This window comes from Rhododendron vialii, chromosome 6a, assembly GCF_030253575.1.
Source record: "Rhododendron vialii isolate Sample 1 chromosome 6a, ASM3025357v1".
In the NCBI taxonomy this organism is placed as follows: domain Eukaryota; kingdom Viridiplantae; phylum Streptophyta; class Magnoliopsida; order Ericales; family Ericaceae; genus Rhododendron; species Rhododendron vialii.
Window position 1 is genome coordinate 7,421,342 of NC_080562.1, and position 11,738 is coordinate 7,433,079.

The 11,738-nt window shown below is 38.4% G+C and overlaps 1 protein-coding gene across 1 annotated transcript; it reads left to right on the forward strand.

Moving 5' to 3' along the window:
* Positions 1-6,512: 6,512 nt before the first annotated feature.
* LOC131331299 (metal transporter Nramp3.2-like) lies at positions 6,513-11,668 on the forward strand. The gene is made up of 4 exons (XM_058365184.1): positions 6,513-7,400; positions 9,387-9,523; positions 9,633-10,285; positions 11,138-11,668. The coding sequence occupies exons 1-4, from the start codon at positions 6,853-6,855 to the stop codon at positions 11,360-11,362; spliced, it is 1,563 nt and encodes a 520-aa protein (XP_058221167.1). The 5' UTR covers positions 6,513-6,852; the 3' UTR covers positions 11,363-11,668.
* Positions 11,669-11,738: the final 70 nt, after the last annotated feature.

Sequence of the window (11,738 nt, forward strand, 5' to 3'; positions counted from 1 at the left end):
ACGAGCGAGTGGTTACCCCTTTCGAAACTTCTCCAAGAATCAAGTCCTTTGGATGGTTTTGCACGAATCTCCAATCCTTGGAAAGATCTTGGTTGTCTCCCATGGCATCTTGAGGTTGATTAATAACTTCATCTTCTTTGATTTGAGAGCTTTCTACTTGAGTATCACCATCAACTTTTTCTTGAATTGTCAAGTCATGAATCTTATGTGTAATCTCTAAGTCATCATTATCAACAACATCCTTAGTAGCACAAGGATTAGATTCATCAAAGGAAACGTGAATAGATTCTTCAACAAGATTAGTGCGCTTATTATAAATTCTATATGCTTTGCTAGTAAGAGAGTAACCAATAAAGATGCCTTCATCCGATTTTGAATCAAATTTACCCAAGTTATCTTTTCCATTGTTTAATACATAACATTTACAACCGAAGGCATGAAAGTAATTAATGTTGGGTATTCTACCATTCCAAAGCTCATAAGGAGTTTTCTTGAGGATAGGCCTAATTAAAACTCGATTCAAAATATAGCATGAGGTATTAACGGCTTCCGCCCAAAAATATTTTGGCAAAGAGTTTTCACAAAGCATAGTGCGGGCCATTTCTTCCAGAGTACGATTTTTTCTCTCTACTACTCCATTTTGTTGAGGAGTACGAGGTACGGAAAAGTTATGACCAATACCATGTTCATCACAAAACTTTTCATATAAAGAATTGTCAAGTTCTTTTCCATGATCCGTACGAATGTTAGAAATAACAAAGCCTTTTTCATTTTGAACTATTCTACAAAGTTTAGTGAAATTAGGATAAGCCTCATTCTTATGAGCTAGGAACATCACCCATGTATATCTAGAGAAATCATCAACAACAACAAGACAATAATAGTTTCCACAAAGACTTGGAGAGCGAGTTGGTCCAAACAAATCCATATGAAGTAATTGCAAAGGTCTAGTAGTTGAAACAACATTTTTGGACTTAAAAGAAACCTTGGTTTGTTTTCCTTGTTGGCAAGGACCACAAAGTCTATCTTTTTCAAATTTGATTTTAGGAAGACCTTTTACCAAATTTTTTCTAGAGAGTTTTGAAATAGCATCCATACTTGCATGTCCTAGGCGCCTATGCCAAAGCCAACTATTTTCACTCAAAGCGGAAAAACATTTTATATCACAATTACTTAAATCATTGAGATTAAAAACATATACATTTTCAAATCTTTGTCCAACGAAGAGTGTCTTGTTGCTTTTGTCATTTTCAATGATACATTTGGATTTTTCAAAAATAACACGATTTCCTCTATCACATAATTGACTTATGCTAAGAAGATTGTGTTTTAAACCATTAACAAGTAAAACATCTTCAATAATAGGAGAATTACCTATATTGCCGATTCCTATGATTTTACCTTTGTTGTTGTCTCCAAATGTGACATGTCCACCATCTTTAGACGAAAGAGAATTGAAAGCCCTCTTGTCACCGGTCATGTGTCTTGAACATCCACTATCAAGGTACCAACTTCCTTCCTTGAGAGAACTTTTGAAGCATACCTACAATAGCACATCAATTCTTGACTTTTGGTACCCAAATCATCTTGGGTCCTTGAAGGTTAGCATTGATACGGTTCTTAGGAACCCAAACCTTTTTTGCATTAGAAGATGAGTATCCTTTCATAGGACATGTAGGAGAAATATGACCAATTTTACCACAATAATGACATGTCAATTTAGAATGGCTAGAAGGAGGAACATCTTTTTCAAAAAGATTTTTGTGTTGAGTGGGATTATAACCAATTCCGGCCTTGTGAAAAGAAACCATTTGTTTTCCAAGAAGAATGTCTAAACTTTCTTTTCCATTAGTGAGTTTTGAAAGAGAATTAGTTAAATCATCAATTTGTTTTTCTAAAGATTCGTTTTTGGAAGTATCCTTCAAATACTCTTTTTCTTTTTCCAAAGAGGTTCTTAAACTTTCATTTTCTTCCTCCAAAATATCTTTCTCTTCAATTAAATCATCTATTTCTAGTGAAAGATCTTTAGCAACCTTTTTAAGAAATTTGTTTTTAGAAACAACCTTTTCAAATTCTACTTTCAACTCTTTATAGGCAATAAATAATTCATCAAAGGAATAGGATGAGTCGAGATCTACCTCGTTTTCTTCGATGGCCATGAAACACAAGTTAGCGACCTCTTGTTGCTCATCGTCCTCATCGGAGCTACTATCGTCACTATTGTCCCATGCGGCCATCATAGCTCTCTTTTTGTCCTTCTTTGAATATTTTTTTGCATATGGACATTCACTTTTGATGTGGCCGGGCTTCTTGCACTCGTAGCAAATGATTGGATCCTTTTTACTATTTTCTTCTTTGCCTCCATCTTTTTTTGAAAATCCTCTGCCTTTGTGAGATGCTCTATTTTTGAGGAGTTTCTTGAACGTTTTTGTGATGAGCGCCATTTCATCATCCTCACTTTCGTTGCTTGAATCCTCCTTGCTTTTTGATTTGCTTGTTGTACTTTTGAAGGCAAGATCCTTAACTTTCTTCTCTTTTTCACCCTTGAGGTTGTGATGCATTTCCTCCGTCATGAGAGATCCCATGAGCTTGTCCATCGTGTATGTTGAGAAATCTTTGGATTGTAGGATGATGGAGGTGGTAGTGTCCCAATTGGTTGGCATGGAACGGAGCACCTTCCTTGTCATTTCGGATTGACTGTAAATCTTTCCAAGAGCTTTTAAACCGTTAGTAATACTAGCAAATCTAGCAAACATTTGAGATATAGATTCATCCGGTTTCATTTTGAAGAGCTCATAGCTATGCACAAGAATATCAATTTTGGACTCCTTAACTTGACTATCTCCTTCATGTGACATTTCTAACTTATCCCATATTTCTTTAGCCGATTCACATGCGGAAACACAATCATATTCATTGGGAGTAATAGCACAAAAAAGAAGGTTCATAGCTCTATAGTTCTTTTCTATTGAAGCCTTTTCCAAATGACTCCACTCATAATCTGGTTTAGGCATAGTCTCTTCTCCAACTTTCTTAGTAGGAATAATGGGACCATTTTTGATAATTTTCCATAGATCATAATCCGTGGATTGAATAAAGATCATCATTCTATTTTTCCAATGAGAGTAATTTTCTCCGGTGAACAAGGGAGGTCTATTGGACGATTGACCTTCGATACAAGAAACATTACTAGTGGTTGCCATGGATCTTAACTCTTAGATGGTTAAATCTACAAACAAGAGCCGATGCTCTGATACCAATTGTTACCCAAATTATGCAACCTAGAGGGGGGGTGAATAGGATTGCTAGTAATAATTACCAATAAAAATTTATCTCTAACAATATATGCAAACAATAAGTATGCAATCAAAATAGAGAGATAGAGAGATAGAACCCGTTTATAGTGGTTCGGTCCGGATTTGTCCACGGTCCGGCCCTACTCCACTTCTCCTCAAGCAATTACTTGAAGGTTAGACTAATCTTTAAAAGATTACAACTTGTAAGTCTTGCGGGTGCTTACAAGAACCGAATGCCTCTAGCTTTCCCGAGGAGCTAGTACAACCGCAAGAATTTTCTCCGAAAACTTCTCAAAAACAATAACACCCAAATTCCAACCCGAATTTGGTCTTCTAAGCTTTCAAGTGTTTGACTCAAACACTCACTTAGGAAATACAAGTATGTGAAGAAGGTATGAAAATTATCGCTCACGACTTGTACAAATTTTCTCTCAAGAATAATATGAAAGTGGAAGAACAATGAGAATTTTTGGCTTTGATCTTTTGAGAATTTGCTCTTGCAATAATATGGAATGTTGTAGCTTGTGTATGTACTCATTAATGAGTTCTTGATGCCTTATATAGCCATCCATATGCTTCCTAGCCGTTGGAAACTAGCCGTTGGAACTAGCCGTTGGAAACTAGCCGTTGGAAACTAGCCGTTTGAAACTAGCCGTTGGAAACTAGCCGTTGGAAACTAGCCGTTTGAAACTAGCCGTTGGAAACTAGCCGTTTGAAACTAGCCGTTGGAAACTAGCCGTTTGATAGAGTGGTCATCCGGGTGGTCGTCCGGTTGTCACAGCTTTCTGTTCAGACAGCCGGCTTGTCAGCCGGTTCGTCAACCTGTGGCTCACAATTTCATCTAAATAAACCGTTAAAGCATGTATTGAGCTCAATAAAGTCTTTGTAAATATAAATCATGAATCCAAGAGACTTTATGCTATATTTCAAGGTCACGAAAATATTTAATTCGGGAATCGACTTTTCGATAATTTTGTATTTGCCGAATAAAAATATCATTGAATTAATCATCAAAATAATTAATAGAGATGCATATAAATTTTCACAAATTATAATGCATACATTTTTCAACAATCTCCCCCTTTTTGATGATGACACAAAATGATAGTTTTTATTCAAGTAGGAGTTATGCCAATCTCCCCCTTAATACATGCACCAAAGCAGTTATCTATGATCAACGAGTAATAGCAATAATCATCAGATCATAGCAAGCAATTTTTTAAATTTGCCCAAAATGGCAAGATAGATCAATTAAAACTTGGCTTTTTCTCCCCCTGTGACATCATAAAAAAAAAACTAAAAAGAGAAAAACAATAGGGCCATGGTTCCAGCACCATGCCGCTCTTGCCCTGTAGCACTCTATCTTCGTTCATTGAGAGCTTGGCGTCCTTGATTTTCGTATTCTCGAATAATGGCTGCTACAACGGCAGCTATAATGCCAATCCAATACCACAGAGTATCCACATTTACATTCCATCCGAACCATGGTGGTATTCTCATGGTAAGTAACGCACACAGCAGAATGAAGATAAAGAGTTGCATCCAAATGGTTTGGATAAACAACCTGAACTCTGCTCGTTCGGCATCTCTTTCGTAAAACTCAAACGGTAACCCTTGCGGTATGTTTGCCATTGCTTGATGAGAGATTTAGGCCGAGAGAGAAGGAAAGATAGATAGATGAAGAGATAGAGAGAGTGTTGTTGAATTTATAGAGTATGAGAGAAGTGTTTGAGGATAAGGGATAGAGATGCGACGCCGAATAGAGATAGGATAGGGGCGGTGCCGAATAGAGATAGGATAGGGGTGGCGCCGAATAGAGATAGGATAGGGGTGGCGCCGAAAAGAACAAGAATAGGGGAAGAAAATTGTGTTCGGGTGTTTATTGTTGTGTCCCCTTAATACATGCTCCCCCTAAAAGAGAGCTTTTTAAAGAATGCGAGGGGTATTACCGAGAATGATTATCCCTGCAAGCTTAGAGACAAGAAATTCATATCGGCGAAGTATATAAGAGACAATTTAAGCACTAAGCCATGAAGTTCATACAAACTAAGTGTAACAGACTTAATAAATCAGAGTTAGCAACGCAAAAGCTTGAATAAGTCTCAACCTCACGGTTGTCCGGTTGGACATCCGACTGACAAATGCAGGTTAAGTCCAGAAATCGTTTAAGAGGAGTAACATTAAAGACCATAAAACTGATTTTCTTCATACCAAACACAGGAAAATGAAACATATGATAAAATGTTTGGAGGGTGATTTCTTTATCAAGATCATTTGTACTCTCCATCAAGTATGATATTTACGAATTCAATCAACTCAACATTGAATCCAAAAAAAAACTTTTGACATCAAGAACACAACTTTTTCATAAATGATTAGACATGCCGAGTTCTCGTCGAATGAAACAAAATTGTTCTTCACCAAGGGGTTTTGTGAAAATGTCCGCCAATTGCTTGTCGGTACTAATAAAGTTAAGTTCAATATCCCCTTTTTGAACATGATCTCTTATAAAATGATGTCTAATCTCAATATGTTTTGTTCGAGTTCTCGTCGAATGAAACAAAATTGTTTTTCAACAGAAACGAAAGAAAGAGAAAAACGATAAGCAAACTAAAATCGTAATGAAGTAAAAATTCTGAATTCATTGCTTTAATTTTTAATCCAAAGTGCTATGGGGAGGTGTTCTAGTTGGACCTCCTTTGCTAAATCTCTAGATCTGGATTGATTCCTTACCTAACTTTGCTTAGCCGGCCGTAAGGAACTACCACGGCTAAGTGTGTCCAGATGAAGGAGAAGGGAAGTATGTAACTAAGAGTTTGGATAATGATGGCGTATCTCTTATAGGGTTTGTACTATACCTCATTTAGGGAGTTAAGGTAGGTCTAATGTCATTCTTGGCGATTGCCTAGTACCACGCTGTTGGGGGAGCATGTGGCCGAGCCATGCGGACTAAACCGGACAACTCGCTATGTAATCCTTCAAAGTCCTATCTGACGCCTTGGCCCGCCCATGAAGCCCCCGGGCCACGTGGTCACCAATGGGCGTTGGCTGTCGAGTCCAACTCCCACTGGGCTTCTCCCAAATCGGGTCCATCGGGTGGTCCAAATAGCCGACCCGAGCCCACTACAAGTTTCAAAACTCCCAACGCATCCCAATCGAACATGTATGAAAGTTTTAGCTTCTTAAATTAGGTAAAAATGCTGATGGAGAAACCTCTTTCTAGCCAACATTACTGCATGGCATGGCATGGCAATCCATTGGTCCTCCACAAAAGTCGAATTATTTCCTCCATTAATTCTTCTCTTCGTCCTTCAAAATAGCCTTTTTCAAATCAAAATCCCACTGCATTCTCCCAAACATCAATCTAGCTCGACAATCTCAACAGGTTGAAATTCGATACCCTTACCCGAAGCAGATCAATCGATTGAAATTTCGATAGTCTTATCAAAATTCTAGTGTAGATGAATAGAAAGAGAAGAAGAAAACAAACGATTTGAAAAAAAAAATTAAAAAAAAAAACAGGGGAAAAAACAGAGGAGCCGGGACAAATTATACAATGAGCTCTCCTCCGCGGGACAACAATGGCGAAGCAGCGACCGTTGACGAAGCCGCCGACCATCTCCTGTGCGATCCACCGTCGCCGCCGTCATCCCGAGGCGGCGACATGCTACCCGTGTACGTCGAGGCCGCGGACGACGGCGACGTGGTGGCGCCGCCGTTCTCGTGGAAGAAGATGTGGCAGTTCACGGGACCGGGGCTGCTGATGAGCGTGGCGTTTCTTGATCCGGGAAACATAGAGGGGGACCTGCAGGCCGGGGCGATCGGGGGGTACTCGCTGCTGTGGCTGATGATGTGGGCCACGGCGGTGGGCCTGTTGATCCAGTTGCTGTCGGCGAGGCTCGGGGTGGCGACGGGCCGGCACTTGGCGGAGCTGTGCAGGGAGGAGTACCCGTATTGGGCCGGGATTTTGTTGTGGGTCATGACGGAGGTGGCTTTGATCGGGGCCGATATACAGGAGGTGATTGGCAGTGCCATTGCTATTAGGATTCTGAGTCACGGCGTTTTGCCTCTTTGGGCCGGTGTTCTGATTACGGCTTGTGATTGGTACGTGTTCTGGGTTTTCCTTCAGGTGCTTGTTTGCTTAACCTCGGCTCTCTCTCTCTTTTTTTATTTTTTTTTAAACAACAGACAATCTCATACTCATATTGAACAAAAAAACTGCCTGAAGCTACAAACACCCAAATCCCGAAACCTTCCGTTGAGTAACAAAACTACAACATTTTATGGCTTGGGTAGGCACTCACCAAGTACATGAAAACTTTGGAACAAGCACCTGTATTTCCCAAGTAAGAAGGAAGAGGAGAGGGAAAGTTGAAGAGAAATTGGGAGAAAAGTTGAATTGGAATTTGAAATTTTGCCTTCTCTTTTTTGAGTGCCAAACGGGGTGAAATTTTAAAACTCTCTCTTCCTTCCACTTGTTTTCACAAGTTCCAAACATATAGCCCGGAACCCTTCCACTAATATTTCCCACTAGCAGTTGGGCACACACTGACGTGTGTGCAAGTGAGTTTTTGAAAACACGGGATAGAGGAGTGGGATAGGAAAGTGGGGTAGTTGAGCGTGAGTGATTTCACTCCAAAAGTGCTACACATACAATGGTTGTGTAAAATACAATACACAATCAATATCTCACCATCCATTATTGTAATAAATGATCAGGATTCGCTCAAGCTCTTTTCCATAAAAGTTAAACTTTTTCTTGGAAGAGTTTTTATAAAATTTAAACCGTCCAAATGCATCTGGATGGTCAGAATTACGCACACAACTAACACAGCGGTTGTGCAAATAGCATTTTTGATTTCACTTCTTTGCTCCTAACCGTTAATTTATGGAGCAATAATAAAGGTGATTGTAAACTTTTTGTTTTTAAGGACAATGATGGAAATCACTTTTGTGATGTGGTTTTAAAATAAAAAAAAAAAAGACACCAACTTGACTTTTCCCTCTATAAATACGAGAATTGATAATGCCAAAACTGTTTTTGTTGATGTCAAAATTTCAGTACATAAAAGTCTTGTACATTGCAAATGGTACAAGTCTTTTGTGCACTAGAGTTTTGGCACCAACAAAAATAGTTTTGGTATTGTCATTTCCGTTATATATTAGAATAGATAATCTTTCGTTCAAGAGGAGGGTGGCCTGAAGGATTTTGATCTTAGTGGGAGTCTATCTATAGACTTCTATTCTTTTTGAAAAAAACAAGAAGTGTTGGTTTTGTTAGCGGGAAAATTTTGAATTCAACTCCAAGTGAGAGGTTCCATGTAGGTGGAAAAAAATTGAAGTGTTAGTGTTTAGCGGAAAAAAATTGAGTTCAACTCCATGTGTTAGTGTTAGTGGTACTTTGGTTCCATGCATGCGTAGGTCTCATTCCAAGTGAGAGGAGTGTTACAAATAACTCGTGTATCTAAATTTTACTCATAGTTGGTGAGGGTTGGAATCTTATGCATGGGAGTACAAGGTTGGACTACCACTCGAGTTGCTCTATCTAGAGACTTGTAATTTGTTTTCGTGTAGATCTCACAATGTTGAATTTAATCTTTTGCAGATTGTGTGAAGCCTGGTATAATATCTCAATTTTGAATTTTGTTGTGAAACAAAGTGCTTTTTGTATGGTTTAAACTATTTTCTGCTATAAAAAAAAATAAAAAAATTGAATTGTAAAATTTTCTACTATTGTTATGAAGAATTTTTACGATCTCAGCTATTCTTGAAAATTTTGCCATCTAGGAAGAAACTATTTTTGAAACATCAAACAGCAACTTTAGAATCAAAACACGAAGACAAATCAACGTGTTAGCATTATAGATTCTCGTTAATTGAGTTGTTATTCGTTTGCCTATATAAACGCATTGAATATAATGATTCAGAATCAAGTAATGCAACACAAATCGTTTCTTTCCCAAGAAATCTAACAGAACATATGCTTCAATAAATTTGTTGTCCAATACTTGCATTGCTCTTTGTTTTCTTATTTTTCTTAAAATTTGGAGATGGAGGCCTTGATTGTCTTGTTTTACTCAATGTGGACAGTTTCTTTTTTCTATTTCTTGAGAACTATGGAGTGAGAAAAATAGAGGCGGTTTTTGCTGTTTTCATCTCAATGATGGCGCTAGCATTTGCGTGGATGTTTGTCGATACAAAGCCTAGTGGAAAGGAACTAGTATTAGGTCAGAAAACTAACTATGCCCTTTGATTGTTCATTTCTTTATGTTTGCTACTGTATGCCATTCCGATTCCATCCGTGAGTAATAAATCCAACTCAATCTCTCTTTTCAGGTCTTTTAATTCCGAAACTAAGCTCAAAAACAATTCAGCAGGCAGTTGGAATCGTGGGTTGTGTCATCACGCCTTACAACGTATTTCTACATTCTGCTTTAGTACAATCGAGGAATATTAACCCTAAGAAGATTGGCCGCGTCAAAGAGGCTCTCAAATACTACTCCATTGAATCCTCAGTCGCCCTTCTTGTCTCTTTTGCTATCAACTTATTTGTCACATCTGTCTTTGCTGTTGGCTTCTACGGCTCTAAACACGCTAATAGCGTAGGCCTAGCAAATGCAGGGGAATATCTTCAAGAGAAATATGGTGGAGGATTATTTCCTATATATTACCTATGGGGAATTGGGTTATTAGTAGCAGGGCAGAGTAGCACCATAACGGGCACATACGCCGGCCAGTTTATAATGGGGGGTTTTCTTGATCTTCAGTTAAAGAAATGGCTGAGGTCGTTGATATCGCGAAGTTGTGCAATTGTTCCAACAGTGATTGTGGCTCTTGTTTTTAAGAGATCCGAAGCTACGCTGGATGCCCTAAATGAGTGGCTTAATGTGCTTCAATCTATGCAAATACCTTTTTCACTCATCCCTCTTTTTACCTTGGTGTCCAAGGAGCAGATCATGGGGGTCTTTAAAATAGGACCTGCTCTGGAGGTAACCTTGCTAATTTCACTCTTACAGTATTTCGAATGCACTATGTAGTTGTTGTTTTTTCTTTGAAACAAAACTATCGACAATCAATTGTGCATTTGAAATCCACATGAGAGGAACTCTTATTATATTTTGCAATAGAAATGTGCTATATTTGCGCATAACGGTAGCTATCTGGACCTGCCCCAAGTATGATTTGTCTTACTAAATGGAAGTGCTTGCTTATATGCCTTTACTGCATATTCAAGTATTTGTCTGGGGTGCTGTGAAAAATCTAGATATTCTACTAAAGTTTCATGTGATCTATGAAGTAACAAGTAGTACTTTGGTATCCGAAATAGTAAAGAATAAGGTCTATCACATTGTAATGCGATGGAGTGTCCGAGAGTCTTCACCGTTCGGAGAGATCCAAATAGGCAGGGGATTAAGTTCTTACCTCCCACCATAGAAGCACAACTCTCGTTAATTAAGCTTTCTCAGTGAAGCAATGCTTCTTGAGGATCTCCTTTGTTAACTTGGCTATGGCGTTCATGCAATATGGATCATGCTCAGGCTGCTTTTCTAGCATACTAGCTTGCTTATTTTTGAACTCTTAAGTTTATTCCCATGCCCATACAGTGAGGTGATTGTACCTTGTTAACATTTGATCTCTGTTTTAATTTTTATCCTTTTAGTAAAAAGGTGAATTCGCGTTTCTTTTCGTTTTATATTTCCTTCAAGTTTCTATGATGCACATAAAGATTAGGTTTCGTAAAGATTAGTGGCATTGCCTAACACACTGTCGATACTTGTTGTCAAATGCTCGAAAACAGCTGCCTACCTATTCATTCACTTTGTTGATCTTTGTTTTTGTAGAGGGTCGTGTGGACCGTGACCGCCCTAGTAATGGTGATCAACGGGTACGTTTTGCTGGATTTTTTCCGTTCCAAGATTAACGGATTTATGCTGAGTTTTCTGGTCTGCACCGCGATTGCTGCCTATACAGCATTCATTTTGTATCTAATTTCATTCGGTGTCGCCCGGCCCTATTCCTGGTTTAGACTGACACGCTCCGAGGGATACGAGCATGCCAAGAATTAAGTCAATGAATCTCCATGTATGATCGAAGAGGCCACAAAATTTCGTAGTATGTTGTGCATATAATCCTTGTACATTCAGATAGTGAGTATAAATTTGAAGTTTTTCTTTTTATGGTTCATGATTATTATTCTTACATCCGGGTGGAGATGGTTCCTTCAAAGGGATTGTAAAAGCTTCATTATACCTATTTTTGTTTTCAAATTGATGTACAGTTCATGAACAATATTTTTGTTCTCTCTAAAAACGGTTACAGGTAGATTAATTATTTTTTCATGGAATTTTTTATTTTTTATTTTGTACTGGGAATACAGATGAAATGAATTTTGCAATATTATTTTTGTCCCACGAAGTCTGTTAATCAAATATACTGCAGCAG